General features: G+C 35.4%; 1 protein-coding gene across 1 annotated transcript in view; it reads left to right on the top strand.

Moving 5' to 3' along the window:
* The window catches only part of tmem132e (transmembrane protein 132E), a 647,459-nt gene that overhangs the window by 614,096 nt on the left and 16,172 nt on the right, over window positions 1–17,191 (top strand). Inside the window, exons 7-8 of the mRNA XM_039756648.1 lie at window positions 2,052–2,328; window positions 10,332–10,523. Coding sequence (XP_039612582.1) covers window positions 2,052–2,328; window positions 10,332–10,523 — 469 coding nt within the window. The remainder of the gene's footprint in view (window positions 1–2,051; window positions 2,329–10,331; window positions 10,524–17,191) is intronic.

The following is a 17,191-nucleotide window of genomic DNA, read 5'->3' as shown; positions in this document are numbered from 1 at the left end:
CACTTAGTCCAAAAATTTTCTTTCGCGGTGCACCTGAGGGACTGCCTATAAATAAAGTCGTGATGATACAATCTATAGACAATCACCAATCAAAACAGTTAATTTTACAAGTTTGAAAGACATTTTATTAATAAAGGAATCAAAGGATAAATCTTAAATTTAATTAATGTGAATGTTGAGATTGTTTTTCAGCACATATGAGATTGATACGAGGATCAATTTTCGATAGATATACGCGCATTTCCTTGTCGATCATTTGAAGTCTCTCGCGTTTCTTAGACTTCATTTCTGTAAGTGTTCCGTTATCTGTTTTTCCAACATAAAATATATTTTTTTAAACATTATCTTTTTAATCAACCAAAAGTTCAAAAACACTAGCAATTTTAAATATTTTACAAAAGTTTTCGTGGCGCCACTAGAAAATTCCATGGTGCGCACCGGTTGCCTGACAATAAGTTAGGTGAACACACAGCCAGATAATTCTGATGCACAGCACATTCTTGGTTCTTCAACAGTGTAGTAAGAGGTTGCAGGTGCTTCTTCAGAAACTGTACCTGAGTTCAAACTTCAAATAGTCTCATCACGGTTTTTCCATAGGGAAGCCACCAGACAATCAGGTTAAGCAGTGAATGCCCTACTCTGATTCAAAGTCTTGACAGTTTAGACAGAATAAGGTTTATCAACGTAACTACATCATTCAAGACAACACTTAACTCAGGGCTCATTTTCCTACTGGGCAGGGCTTCCTGATAAATATGGCAGCACTTCCGTTCTTTGTCAGTGTTTACTTGCTTATATCCTTGACAACCCCAAGTAGCCCATATACTCTTCCTGCTCTTGCTGCTTGCTCATCAGTATTTAAAACAATCAGTCACAACATAAAACCCACCAATAGGTAAAGTGAAGAACATTGATTATCTCGTTAAAAAGACACCTGTCAAAGGGTGAGATATATTAGGCAGCAAATCAACAGTCAGTTCTTGAAGGTGATATGTTGAAAGCAGGAAAAATAGGCAAGCACAAGGATCTGAGTGACTCTGGCAAGGTCTAAATTGTGATGGCTATCAGCATATATCCACTAGCAATACTTCTAATATTTTTATTATGGCCAGTTGATGTATTCCTCTAATGAAATACTGTAAGATTGTATTTAAACGCATGCAGGGTGGAAATCTGGCTGGAGTACTGATAAAGTTGTGATATCACTCATGTGCAAAAGCAGGTCAGAAGTGATCTTTCCAGTACACATGTGTAAAAGTCCTGGTTATGGCTGCTGTAGCTTTGTGATGTTACACCGCAGTCGCAAAGTACTTTGCGTTGCTGTGAAAAAATGTTTGTCTAAGCTGGCTGCACGTAAAAATATTTGTCAGACAAAGTCACCAGCAAACAGCGCAAAAAACACTTTGGTGAATTTTGCCGATCAACACTACATGAGACAATTTTCATTGTAAAGTTGTACAAAACAAACTAATCATAGAACTTTGTCTTTTTTAATTTTTTTGTCAGGTTCACTTAAGTACCTCACAATGTTGCTGTCCCTTAGAGTGGCAGCAGCTGGATATTCCTACCAATAATCCACTCTGCTTATACTTGCTAGCTGTCATGTTTCTTTCATTAAACTACTGGTGTTAAAACTGACCCAGGCAGGTGAGAAAATGTGTAGGGATGATTAATGTGATAAATAGACTATGCTAGACATCAGTTTATTGATTCCATCTATTTCTATTATAATTTTTTACTAATCACAATTATGCTGCTTGTGGTTGATAAATCATATGATATACAGTATTTTGAAAGAGCAAAGGACTGGATAACTCACATATGGATTGTGAGACTACAGTAACAGAAATGTATTTATTTTTTAATTTTTCCATTGACGTTTTACACATTGGTTGGCCATATACAACATTTGGTCTTTATTATACTATAAATGTTTTTCTGCACTAAAACATGAGATTACAATATTTTCTCATGAACCAATCTAAAGTAAATGAAGTAAGTAACATAGAAATTTAATCAGAGACTCATCTTGTCTTACTTATATACTGCAGGTTTACTCGGGACAGTGAGGACGATGATGAGGATGAGAGGCGGACCAGCAGAGGCTGCACCCTGCAGTACCAGCATGCTTTAGTGCGTGTGTTAACTCAGTTCCACACAACATCAACAGAAGGCACTGATCAAGTGATCACCATGCTAGGCCAGGACTGGAAAGTGGACGTGACAGATCTGGTTCGTAACTCCCTTAAAGTGCTGGATGGGAGGTTCGTGGAACTTGTTGATCGAAGTGTATTAGTAGGCCTTGAACCTGGAGCAACCATTCTAAAGGTGAGAGACGTGAATTGCAAAATCCAGCAAGGGAGGGAAACCAGGGTTTACCAAGTATTTGTTCCTGCTTGGCAGAAGTATATTAATTACATTAAATGGACTGCAATACAGATGCCCTGGTGGAAACATGCTCTACTTAAATTAGTTGACAGAAACAATGAAAAAGTGAAGTAGATGCATTAAGTTTAATATTTAATTATTCATAGGTTATCTGAAAACTGATTCTTACTCTTCTTCTTCTTTCGGCTGCTCCTGTTAGGGGTTGCCACAGCAGATCATCTTCTTCCATATCTTTCTGTCCTCTGCATCTTGTTCTGTTACACCCATCACCTGCATGTCCTCTCTCACCACATCCATAAACCTTCTCTTAGGCCTTCCTCTTTTCCTCTTCCCTGGCAGCTCTATCCTTAGCATCCTTCTCCCAAAATACCCAGCATCTCTCCTCTGCACATGTCCAAACCAACACAATCTCACCTCTCTGACTTTGTCTCCCACCCCTCAAACTTGAGTTGAACATCTAATGCAGTCATTTCTAATCCTATCCATCCTTGTCACACCCAGTGCAAATCTTACCATCTTTTAACTCTGCTACCTCCAGCTCTGTCTTCTGCTTTCTGGTCAGTGCCACTGTCTCCAACCCATATAACATAGCTGGTCTCACTACTGTCCTGTAGACCTTCCCTTTCACTCTTGCTGATACCCATCTGTCACAAATTACTCCTGACACTCTTCTCCGCCCATTCCACCCTGCCTGCACTCTCTTTTTCACCTGTCTTCCGCAATCCCCATTACTCTGTAAATAAAAAAAACTGAAAAAAAAATTGAAAACTGCTTCTTACTAACAGTCCTAAATTAGTCCTTGACAAGGACCTAATGTATTTGACAGATGAAAGTGGCTAGCATTTGATTTGACATAACCAAGCTCAATGTATTGTGTTGTACATTATCATATTAGCTGGCTATTTGGTTGTCTTGCATAGACAACATTAGGTGGCAGTGTTTTAGTATGGAAAGGGAATCAGAAGGAGTTACAAAATTAAAGTAAGAAATCAAAATGAGTTAGAAAACATTACAGGGAATCACAGCTAAATAGGGACAATGTAACCAAAGACAAATTGACAAGACACTAATCTCAGTGAATGTACAGAAGGATATTCGTATCCAGAATGAGGTAAAAAGAACTAGCACTGAAGTTTTTGCATGAAGAATCCACAATCTCAGACAACAGTAAGTGTATGATACTGTCCTTTATACAGTTGTAGTAATGTCCTCACGAATCACATACTGCCAGTTGACTTGACTAGTAACAGCATAGCAGCCATCATGAGATGGTCTTAAATTGCGATGTCCATTAAAAAACAGTATGGTACCTTGGAAAATTGAAAAAAAAGTTTTCAGTACCGTTAAAAAATTGTTAAAAAAATAAATGTAACCAAATTCTTTAAATACACTGAAAATGATTTTCAAAAACAATTAAGAGACCAAGATCATGGCAGCTCCTGTTACTATTGGTGTTTTTCTTCAATTTTTGGTGGTTTTTTAGTATTTTACTTAAATAGACAACTGTTTATTTTTGACCCTGAGGAATCTGACGTTTATATCCCTCTAAAAAAAGTTTTTGAAAGTTAAACTTTTTTTAGTATCATTTTCTTATATTAACATAATCTGTGGCTATGGTAATTGTACCCAGAATGCTCCAGGGTGGTGTGTGTGACATCATCAGAACAACCACATTTCATATATTCCTGAATCTTCCAAGCATTTAATAAAACTACTTAACTTGTGTGTTTTGTGGTCTTTGTTATTTTTGATTTGGTCCCTGACTTCTCAATATTAATTCTTGATTACTTTTTATGATTTCTGATTTTGGCTTTGGTAAAAATATAAGATGATAGGATAGTTATGAACTCTGCTTGTTTGCTGACTTATATATTATCTTCCAATCCCCAAACTTTAAAAAAAAATTCTTGCCTTTTTTCCTGAAGGCATAACAACACTGTGTCGTGACCATTCAGGTTTCCAAAAAGTAAGGATTTATGCAGTTTTTTAGAGTGATCGAGGCAGAGTGAATTCCTTATAATCAAAGGTAGGCATAGTCAGAGACAGGAGTGGATCATCATCAATATGGCTGTTTTAAATCGCTAATTCAAAAAGCATAAATTTATATCAAAATCAGGATAAAACATCAAAATCAAAACCTTCAAAAAGAAATTGCTTAAGAGCCCAAACTTTCTTCTGCTGGAGCAGGGGTGTTAAACTCTATATTCTAGAGGGTCGCAGTGGCTGTAGATTTTAATTCTAGCCATTTTAATTACTAGTCATCTGATATTCATAATAAAACACACTTCTTTTACCTTAATTTTAAATTATTTTCTATTTAGGATTTAGAATCCTTGTTTTTTTTTCTTTTTCTTAATTAACTATCAAACAATAATAAAATGCAAAACAAGCCAACACAACAAGCTACTCTGATCTGACATGTCGTCTGAGAAATATTGATCTATTTTGGTCTACAAAGCATTTTCATAGCACTCTTGGGGAAAAAATCAACACTTTTAAAAATGTCTGATAAGGTGGAATTTGAGCACCAGCAAGCCATGGAATTAAAACACTGGGTTCACCAACAACAAGAACTGGTTTCTAATTACATAGGTGGTTAGATTTAGAGAACCCCATCTTAGCTAGTAATCTGTTGGCTCACTTTGCATCTCATTCTGGTTAAGTTAATAAAAAAGAAACTATTAGGAGGTCAGGGTTTTAACAAACAAGTTGAAGTTAACCAAAAAGAAGTCTGTTCAGTTAGCAATAGTAATTAGTTACTAAAGGGAGAAAGTGACTAGAACAAAAACCTGCACCCACTGTGGCACTTCCTGTGCTGGAGTCTTTCCTTCACTGAACTGAAACAAAGTTAAGACTGTTTCTAAGCACATGGCTCCCACTTTTGTACGCTAGTGGTAGTAACAAACTCCAAAATGTTGAAGTGCAGTGTTAGTACTGCATTTTTTTCCCCTTTTCTGGGCTGCTGTTGATAGATTACAGTACTTACCACAGTTTTCTGCCTTGCTTTAGTAAAGGTTGTGATTGTTAGAAAGCCCTGTTAATGTCCTGTACGTGGTCAATAAATTTTGTAACTGGTACAGAAGGTGAACTTTTGCTTCTGGCAGTGAGATTTCACATTTAGCATCCATACATTCAGTGGACTTAAAGGTGTAATATTAAATTTGCCAGGTGATACTGAATACTTTGATTAGTCCAGAATAAAATGAAATTTAACTGGACAATTTCATGATCAATGACTGGTGTAGTGGACTAAATACAGGTGTGTCATGCTGTTCTATCTGTCCACAGGATGGATACGAGGCTTCATGTGCAGATTAAAACAGATAATCGAAATCCATTTGTAATTCTGTTCAGGGAATTTACAGTCAGGTTAATTGCCTGACTTTTCTAAGATTATTTCACATCAGTGTGTATCATGTTCTCACACTAAGTTAGTGATAAGGAGCCACCACAAGGGATCGGAAAATTTCTGCAACTTTTGAAGACTGATTTGTGTTAAATGCATAAAAAAGGGTCAAGGTGCCAGGGCCATTTTTTACTTAGGGCACATATACATGACATTACATTAACTTATTTGGCTGATGCCATTATTCAAGGTGCCTTACATTTTCAATACAATTGGTTACATTTCTTTTTGGTTTTCCAATTGACACACAGGCAGGTCAAGTGACTTGCTAGTGACAGTGTCACTAGTGGGATGTGAACTCACCACCTCAGGGTTTGAGGTCCAAAGCCTTAATCACTACACCACACTGCCTATTTGGCACCACTACACAAAGGACTGAGATCTTGGCAGAAAAGAATGGCCACAGTTGTATTTATTCTGCCATTTGTTTGTAGTATTGTGCTTTTCTTTAATAGATGCACAAATAACCAAAAAAATTCCACTAGCAACATTTGATTTGGGTCAGGACTTTTACATATGGACGCAAATGATTCACCTTATATGCTTATCATGAACAAATATTTAGAAATAAACCCACCTTGGCTAATTTTAACACTCCAGAAGAGTCTCTTGTTTTGATTGCAATTATTGCTGGGAAGTAATGAGTGAAGCAGTTTCATGTGAAAGTCATGTGTGGTTTCACAAAAAAATTAACAAAATAAATGACTTTCCCTCCAAGTGTAAAGAGTTTAGTTCCTCTTTGGAAGCATTTTCAAGCATTAATTCTGCATGCACCTGCTTCCTTTTAGTACAAAATTAAAATAAAAATCTCTTTTAAGTAAAAAATGATCACTTTACTCTGTGACAAAGTGAATACGTCGTCTTCAAACATTGCTTACAAGTTGATAAATACCATTTTAACATTGTTTTTAAAACACAACAGCACATTTTTTAGAACTATTCTTATTGTCGTGATGTTTTTGCTTTCAGTACACTCCTCCTAGTACAGTAATGTATGTTTTGCCACTATAATCATGGTATAAAATATGTTTGTTCATCCATTTCCAGCAAAATATGCAAATGCTAAGGTGATTCAAACCTATCTTTCTACATTTTAAAACCATAAGCTTAGTTTTAATTCAAAGGTTTGCTAATGGATGAACATATTGTTTCAGCAGAAAGGAGTTCTCCACTTGTAGGCCAAGGGGGAGAGAAGGTAGGGGTGAAGTAGGAAGCCAGCCTAAGAAACTGAGCAGACACTTGTAGGTTTTTATATTTACCTAGCCATGTTACCTGTCAAAGACAGATAAAATGAATATAAAAATAAAAAAGGACAATGTTTTACAAGTGTTATGAAGACCAAAAGAAGTGTTTGTTAAGGTCTTCTTAGATAAAAGTAAATGAGTAATAGATGCATTTTTGCAATACCTAAACTAAATTGTTAGAGTGAATTTTCTTTTAAGATACAGTAGCACGAAACAAATGTAATTAGAGGATGAAACCTTATAGTACCACAATTCAGAATATCGGCAAAAACACCAATTCAATGTATAAATTAATGACTTTTAAGATATGGGAGTATCCCCAGAGGTAGGAAGTATGCCCTGGTAGAATGTGAAATGTGAAAGATCACAGCAACGTTCCATTAGTGCTGACACTGGATGATCAGTCTGATGTTCAAGGACAGCTTCACTGAGCTAGTAGTATTTGATCTGGATCAAAGAATACTGGAAACATATCTTATATGTGAAAAATCTGATCTTCATATTTCTAATCATCATAGCCCCTTGGAACCATTTCTATTCAATCTGGTGTTCATCAGGTCATTGCCAGGGACAAAAAAGATTGCTTCACAAGTGCATGTACCTCCAAAGACAGCATTACTTTCATTGATGAAAGAAAAGACGTGACAGATGAGTTTTTGACTGTTCCAGTATTTTCACACTCCTAGGAGTAAGCCTTCTTAATAACAAATTAATGTACAAAGTTTTAACTCTTTAGATGTGTTTCTGAATACAGGGTTATTTTATTACAATTATGAACAAACTGGCAAAATGTTATTATTATTATTGCTACTATCTATTCTACACTTTTTTTTAGAATAACTGAATACATTTCAGTAAATACTGGTGATGGTAATGTGGCAATACATTTATAACAAGACAGATAACACCTATTGTACTTAAATGCAATCTTCTCAAACGTTGCTATGCTGTGTGAACGACCTGGGTATCTGGATATCTATGAACAATCCAAACTCAGTTGAAATTCATCTGTTTCTCTCACCATTAATCATCTTCATGTATTGATCACTTCTTAGTCATCAATTCAGTGTAGTCAGGAATATTAAACACTAAAAGGCACCCAATATTTCATCATTCATCAGTAACCTTAACTATCCTTCACTGTCTTAACTGTCAGTCTTCCATTTTGTAATTCCTTCAATCTAATGAGTCACCAGACAAATTCTGAATTATACGGAATTATACAGATGAAAAAAATATATAAAAATGGCTTAAGAAGAATCATCATAACGTATTCGCCTTAGAAAACAACAACACTATTTGGAGTGAAAAATTTTATCTGCAAAGATGGATTGATCTTTGATCTTGATGAGCAGCAGAGCCAAAGTAAAAAGTAGCCAGTTATTTTCTATGATAGAAATTCACCAAGACTCCTATTAGTTTTCAACACAAAACCATACATACATTTTATTAAAAGCAAAGAATAAAAATAAACACATAGTGAAAGCCATAACTATCATAAATTCCAGGTTTTTGGAGACACAATAACAGTATACAGTATATAAACCTATAGATTTATGATTTAAGGACCTACCATTTCTGTGAGACCATTTTTAAAGACCACAGGGCTTTCAACAGCCACATCACTTAAAAATGCAACTCACTCTAACCCCCATTTCAAGTAGTTCACTCCAGATTTTTCAAAACCTGTTTTTTAGTATTGATGATAAATTATTTCCCTTCCCAAATGTGAAACAAAATATTCACCTTCAATATTTTAAAGGGATACAGGACTGTTTTGATCATTCTTCTCATCGATATATGTTTTATTTCCTACTATGAAACACACTCACCGGCCACTTTATTAGGTTCGCCTGTTCTCTTTTTACTCTTCAGGAGTTTTTCATGTCTTCTTTGATATTTACTTACTTCAAGTCTTGTTTATAGCCACGCAGGATGGAATTCCTCTTAACAAATGCTTAGACAAACGCAGAGACCCTAACCAATTTATGATTAGCTTGTTATCATACTGAACTTTAAGAATCTGTCATCTTGTCTTTCTCATCGACTTAATAATGTGCTATATTAGTGGAAATTGGAAAAAATAATGTTTACTAAATGAGAAAAAACATTGTTTTTTTTTAATAAAGCCCTTTGCATTACATTATCTGTCTCTAATTTTGTTACTTTTGTAGGGAAATGTCAAAAGGAGAAAACATTTTGGATTTTAAAACGTTTTCATGTCATTCTCTGAACGAATATTAAATATAGTAGAAATCAGAATTGCATAGTCATTAACTACAATATAACTTGGCATTATGACTATGTATTCAGTGTGGTATATCGCACATGAGGTGTGAAATAAAACTATGTACTTATCCATATCGTTGATTACATAAACAGTACACAGTAATAATGTTGCACAGTAGGTAAGCAGGGAATTACTGAGTAATTATAGTTTATTTACACTGTATTAAGAGAAATGACCCAAATAGTTACTCAAAAATTCCTTTTTACCAACATCATGGAACAATTAGGATATATTTTTTAAAAACTATAGTTGATGTGTTAGCCATATTCAAAGAGAAATATAAAGTTTAGTTTCGTACATGTTCATTTTTCAGAAATCACTTAAGAGTGTTGTTTAAAAATATTACACTATTATTTTCAGCAAGGTCCTACAAATCATGCCCTTTGACATATATTTGTTGCACAAACTGATTTAAATTCTGATTTGTCTTCTCTTTCCTAAATACTCAAATCTTATCACAAATGGATAACTTAGTATCAAGTATTCTTACAAGTGATAGTATAAGTTATGTCATACCCAAACAGGGTTTGATATTAGCCTCGGATTTCTTTGCCTTATTCAAAGCTACTTAAATAAAACACAACCTACTCCAGGCATTTTGGTTATCATAGTAAAAACAATTGAGTTTTCACTGGAGTCAGTTGCTTGAGTCTGAAATGCAGCAACATTTGTGCTCTCCTTCCGAGAAGGGCAGGGTTCGGGCAGGTGTGTGCAGCATTTCGGATCCATGACTCTGTTCAGAGCCCTTTTGTAGATGATCGTAAATTTAATTGACAAAGACTTACAAAGTTAGATAAATACCGTGAAGTTGTGAAGATGCAAAAGTGTTCAGTCCCAGAATCCTTAGGGCAGGTTTTACTTACTAAATTAGGTTTTTCATTTCAGTACATACAGTATAATCAAGTGGCTTTTGTCCTTCTCTACAGGATGATTTTGTAAATACAAAACCCAAAGCTTTCCAACAGTCTATAAATGTTATCTTTAATATATTATTCCTTTGCAGGTGGAATCTCCACTGATGGATGCTGTTCTTGGCGAAACCCCAGTTTCTGTTGCTGACGATAAAGTGTCCATCACTGATCTGCGTGTCCATACAGTTTCCGGCCTGTCCCTTAACATTCAATCCAGTCCAGGAAGCAGTCACACCATTGTTGCTAATGCCACGGGCCTACAAACTCTAACTACTGTCAAACAGGTAACTTTTCAGATGATGTCTAACACAGGCTAAAATAATGCAGGCAGGAAATACTGAAAAAAAAACAAGCAATGTTAATTTCTTTATTTGTAGATGACAGTCGTTGAATAAGCAATTGAGAGTCATGTAATCATCTTTCTTGGTCTGTTTTCTTTAGACAATGATATGGTGCCTTTGTCTGTCAAAACAATCCATTTAGATCACTTGAACATTGGGATAGACAAGCCCTGCATCACTCAGCATTACCACAGCTACCTGCCTCAACTCATGACCCAATTCAGGCAAAGAGAGTACACAATAGGTTTATCCCCCACTGATATACAGCCTTGCAGGCGTCATAGCAGAACCAGTTAATTTTATAGAATTGACAGCAGTTTTTTTTTTTGGTGCAAAGCTCTGTCAGAGAACCATGATGGATCAATGGAGATATACTGTATGCAGAGAGACTATGGGAACTATTTTAATATGTATGTGTAGTAAACATGGGCGATATGGCCTAAAATCAATATCACGATAAATTGAGCAGTTAACCTCGATAACGATAAATGGACGATAACCACCCCAAGTGCCAAAAAAACAAACTTTTTTTTTTTTTTCATTTGATGGGGCTGTGGCAGGCAGCATAGTTCCTCCAGTTATTTTGATAATATTATTCCCCCTAGACCTATTCATTGCAATTATATTATTACCACTTTAAAGGACTGTAAAATGTCACTGAAAATAAATGAAGACAATAGTAGTAAGTACTTTTAGTGGTTAAGATTTATTAACTGAACAAAATAAAAAGTGTAGGATACAATATGTAACCATGCTCTCTAAAAAATGTGTATCCCTTGTAAACAAAATAGTTTAATAATAAATATGTTTCACATTGGCTATTCACAAAGTAAACAATGATTGTGCAAATGTAATGCCATCATGGACAAAGGCCTATCTCTGCTAAGGCCTTGAGGTAGCATATCTATCCAAATCTTCACACCCAACATCACCCCAATTCATGGTCTAATTCTCAAATAAAGCAAGCAAAATAAAGTAAGAATTAAATAAGACCTCTCAGACCATATTTACAAAATTAAAAAGGGTTGGCACAGTAATAAAACATTTTAAAAATCATGTATTTTGCTACATTTCACAGCACAACATGATCAACACTGGCTCACAATAAGTCTTCTGTAAAAACTTTCTGGATACACTGCTGCTCAGCAGTCTTAAGTATTTTTATGCCTATATAAACATTATTCAAACATTAATACTTTCAATTTTGAATATGACACACAGAATTAAAGTCACTTTAAAACACACCAGATGTCACCACCCAAATATATTAAGATGTACACACTTACCGACTGCCAGGTGCAGCCTGTGCCCAAAACATTGCACCCGTGTCCATTTATTGAGCTTGACAGCTTTCACAATATTTGGGCCATTGTCAGTTGTTATAGCAACAAGGTCCTCTTCACTGATGTCCCATGCAGACAGCATCGCTCTCAACCCCTGTCCAACCATCTCCCCCGTGTGATCAGATGGAAAATAGGCCGTCTCGAGCACTCTGGTACGCAGCTCCCATTTGTTGTCGATGTAATGAACTGTGAGACTAATATACGGCTCCATTGTGCGGCTGGACCAGAGATCGGATGTGGCTGGCAACGGCTTAACCGTATCTCAATTCAGCAGCAACCTTTTTCCTCTCTGTGCTGTACATGCTGGGAATGATAGTTTTGAAAAATATTTTCGTGATGGGAGTTCGTATCTCTTGTCAATTATTTTCATGAAGTGTCTGAACCCGTTGCGTTCCACTGTAGCAATAGGAGCCATGTCTTTTGCTATGTGGTAGCCTATAGCATTTGTGATTTCTTGCCATCTTTTTGAAGTTCGCTCATATAGTTGAGTACTAGCAAATGCTTCGGTTATTGACCGCTGCCTGGTGGAGGAAGACGTTTTGCTGGTCCTCCTAATCTCTTCTCGCTTTGAGCTTTTTTTATGTCTTCGAATTGAATCACATGGTTGTGCTGCAGGTGGTGGAAGAGGTTGGTTGTGTTACCTTGACTTGACGCAACAGTCTTTTGCAGAGTTTACATTTAACAATTTTTTGATCAATATCATCCTTGTTGAATCCAAAATGTTGCCAAACGATTGATGATGCATTTTTTTTGTTAACAAGCGTCTCCTCTTCCTCCTCCACCAGCTCTACCTTCGTCGCTGCTGCTTCAACATTTAAATCGTCCTCCATTTGTTCACCCGTGTCTCGTCTTGTTACAGGTAGTAGAGTCATGTGACTCCACCCCGTCAAGTCTGTAACGTAGCACAGCGTCTTAAAGGGACATGAACATCGCCAACCTGCACATGCCTTTTCTTTTTTTTTTAAAATACCGAATTTACCGACATGGGCAAAATGACGTCGATGAGAGTCATAAATTTCGGTAACGATAAATTATTGCTATGTCGCCCAGCCCTAATGTGTAGTGTTGTCTTATTTTAATTCTTACTTTGCCTTTCTTCATCATGTAAAGTACTTTGAGCTACATTATTTGTATGAAAATGTGCTATATAAATAAATGTTGTTGTTGTAGGTCTGATCTTTGTAAAACTTCATAAAAAATCATATTTTGATACTTCATATTAAGTTCAAATTTTCATTTTGCTCACTTTTTTCTAATGTTTAGCTTAATGCTCTGTTCTTGAAAATTTTCTTAATTTAATGCACCCTGCATACAAATTGCAAAAGAAAATGATCATAAACTTGTTTATAATTAATAAATAATATTGTGTCTAACTAGGATTCTGCACCGTACAGTTCTAATATAAACCAAAGTGCACAGTTACACAAAATAATGTATAGTTAAAGGATGTGGTTATACCGGCAAAGCTGACCACCAAGCTCCTCAACTTAGCATTTGATGCCATCCTTTGCAACTGGAATTTGGACTTCCTAACTAACAGACCTCAGTGTGATCAGTTTGGCAGCAACACATCCTCCATGCTGATCCTCAACTCAGGCAATCTACCAGGTAGTGTGCTAAACCACCCCCTTCTATACTCTTTACTTACTTCTGACTCTGTGCACTGACGCATCTCTAACTCCATCATTAAATTAGCTGATTACATCATAAACCTGATAACCAACAATGATGAGATGGCTTATCTCAAGAGGTCTGTTTGCTGACTCAGTGGTGCCAGAACAGCAATCTTACCCTTATTCACAACAAAACCAAGGAGTTGTTCATAAACTTCAGAAAGCATTGGGCAGACCACACTTCAGTCAACATTGGAGGGGATGCTTTAAAAAGAGTAAGCATTGAAGTGGGCACAACACATGTCACATTTTGTCAAAAAGGCCTGTCAGCACACTAACTTTCTCATATGTCTAAAAGCAGCTTGCATTTCTCCCTCTGTTGTCACCACTGAATATGGGTGCACAGTTGTGTCCACTCCAACTGAGTACATCACAGCATGACCTGGCACCTGTTTGGCTTATTAATGAAGGTGGCACAGAATATTACTGACACTGTATTGGATTCTACATAGGTCCCATATAATACTCATTGCCTTAGTAAGGAAAACTGTATTATTAAAGACATCAGTCATCCTCCACAATCGCTTCTCTTACTCTTCTTCCCTTTTGACAAAAAGTGCAAGGCCACTGACATTCACAGCAGTAGTTTTAGGGACAGTTTCTACTCACAAGTAGTACGTTGCTGAACAGTCAAGCACAACGATATTTATGTTGTATGCCATTTATATTTTCAATGTACTTATGTATTCTATTCTATTTTTATAATCTGCTCTGAGGAGACATGCAAGTATAAATTTCATAGTATATGACATAGTATAACTGTTGTCTAACATGTAATCAGATGGTGCATGATGCTGCCATAGGAAAACATACTGTGAAACACGCAAAACACTAGTAATGGATAATTTTGTCTAAGACACGTCAAAAATAACATGAAAAAACTGTCAATAAAGTAAACAAGGAAAATAAGCTTAAAAAAACTCCACAGTAGTCTTAAATGTCACCAGATCTCCTGGCAATAGTAACATATATTTACTGCACCTCATGTAAAGGGCATATAACGAGAAAGATAAACTTCCTGGCTAGAAATGAGTCATCCCTTCCCGTTGCCATGGAATGATTTTTTTATTCAGTTGGTAACTTATGTGCACATTCTTTTATAATTTCCGTTTGATCAATTCTTGTTATGAATCAAGGATACATTGAGTACAAACATACGTTTATGTTTCTTATCAATTTCAATCTCTAGCCCATAATCAGCTCAGAGAACCTAATAGGCGGGTTTATTTGCTCAGAAACAGTCTGAAAAAGTTCTAGTGTTCCTCATAGAGAAAATTTGATTTTTCTCCCATTTTTAAGTAAAAGGCGATAATCTTTTGCCACTCTGAGAGATTAGATGAAGAGTGAAGAGTGCACAATATTTCATGTGAGCATGTAGTCTTTTCACATGTTACTCCAAAAATGCTGAGGAAGATTTGAAATAATTGTAAATCTCAAACTGACTGACAGAATACAAACATAACTTGAGTGTAGAGTGTATTTACAAAACATATCACCTAGCAAGGCAGGCACTTGATGAATTAGTTCACAATTTACATCTTGTCTCAACTATATTTTGCTTAATCCAAGCTGAGATAAGTGCAATGTGAAATATTGAACAGTATATATTGATTATTTAAGTTTCTAAGTAGAAAATAATTTTGTTACTTTTTTAGATCATCTATAGCTGCACTTTTTCAAATAAACTGGTAACATTTGAAAATGTTTCTGTTATCTTCATTGTTATTAAACAATATGAATTCAATCTTAGATATTGACGAAAGATTAATAAAGTTGGGCAGGTTTCTTGTAAGAAGGCACATATTGCAGTAAAAGAAGCTTGTTACAGGACGATTGTGCTTTAGGTGTAATTGTTTGCAATGAACTCTCAACATTGAGAGCTCTAAAATTGCTAGGTGAAGCATACTAAGTATCTTTCATTAAAAACTGTAGAGGTTTAGGATAGCTATAATAAATGGTTATTGTGCATGAGGCCAATTGGCAGTAATTTCTTGGCCTTAAAGTGTCTCCAACTTTGATTCCAAATTTTAGTCAGTGCTGAACCTCCTGATTACTGTTTATTTGATGCCAATGGCAGGTGCATGGAGTAAAGCACACAGAGAAGTGTTTGAGCAGGATTTTCTTTCCATGGCTAACCAAACTAGTGCAGCTTCATTAATTTCTGCTTCATTCCTTTGTCTCAAGGTATGTAGTAATATTGTAAATTAGGTAGCTCCATGCTCTGTTCTATTTTAGATCTATACTAAAATTGTTCTTTTTATACACAACCTTATTATATTCCATAGAACAAAGTTACAATTGTATGTAATGTTTTAAAGAGATTTGTTAATATATTAACCTTTAAATATAATCTAAATTTATTTATATATCTGTTACCTGTCTTTTCTTCAGACTGCAATGTTGATGCAAAGGAGGTTATAAATCGCTATATTTTTCACCCTCTGTTCTCACAGCACAGCAGCTCCTGTAGAACACACAACATGCTCGTGTGCATGACACAATGTTGAAGCTCTCAGCTGCTTGGACGTAAAGAGACAACCATCTATTAACATTTTCTTTGATACTTCTCTAGTTTCAAAAATTAAATTTTAATTCATCTGTAATTTTTTTTGTAACTGTAGCTCTCAAACTGCTCATTTGTTATGAAACATTTTTACATGCAGTGCTGCATTTTAGTAGTCAGTAGTTGCATGTACAGTATGTAACACAATCAAAATGCTGCTTTCATTTTGAAATTCAAGAAAAAATACCTTCCTCTTGACTGTACATCACAGTTGCTCAAGAAGTATTTCTTCATTGATGATAATTTCTTGCCTAATATCAAATATTGTAAGTATGATGCTATTGTCATCTACGACCAGGCTCCTGTTATTTTGGAGCTTACATCACTATTCCCTACATACTCATCTTGTGACTGAGGTCTTAACCCCTTGTCATAAGCAGACAAATTCTTCATAAAATTCACCTCCAATTACATTAATTATTACTTTGAGATAAATGTGTCCTCAGTGCTGTAGTGATAATTCACCAACACTTTTAGAAATACAGGATGCCATAAACTCAGTCCAAATGGGAAAGCTGCAGGCCTAGATGGCTACTCATTTGAAATTTATAAAAACAAAGTTGGATCTGTTATTATTAACAACATTTACAGAAGCTAAACAAAGTAAAATTCTAGCCCAAACGTTCCACCAAGCATTAATACCTATTTTTCCAAAGAAAATTAAAGACCACACTGAGCATATAAACCAATTTAAGTCCTGAATAACGATTTTAAGATACTTACAAATGTCTCAGCTACAAAGAAGAAACTAGATTTATTTAAGGCAGACTCTCAGTTTCAAACCTTTGTTGCCCATTTAATGTAATATTTTTTGACAAAATCTGTTTTATCAGAAGTCTTACTATTTTTGGATGGAAAAGAAAAAAGCCTTTGATATGGTTGAATGGGATCATCTCTTTGCTTGACTGCACAGATTGGGGATTGGCCTATATATATATATATATATATATATATATATATATATATATATATATATATATATATATATATATATATATATATATATATATATATATATATATATATATATAT

This window comes from Polypterus senegalus, chromosome 6 (assembly GCF_016835505.1).
Source record: "Polypterus senegalus isolate Bchr_013 chromosome 6, ASM1683550v1, whole genome shotgun sequence".
NCBI lineage: Eukaryota > Metazoa > Chordata > Cladistia > Polypteriformes > Polypteridae > Polypterus > Polypterus senegalus.
Note: the sequence above shows the minus strand (reverse complement) of the source record. Positions and strands in the feature narration are given on the sequence as shown.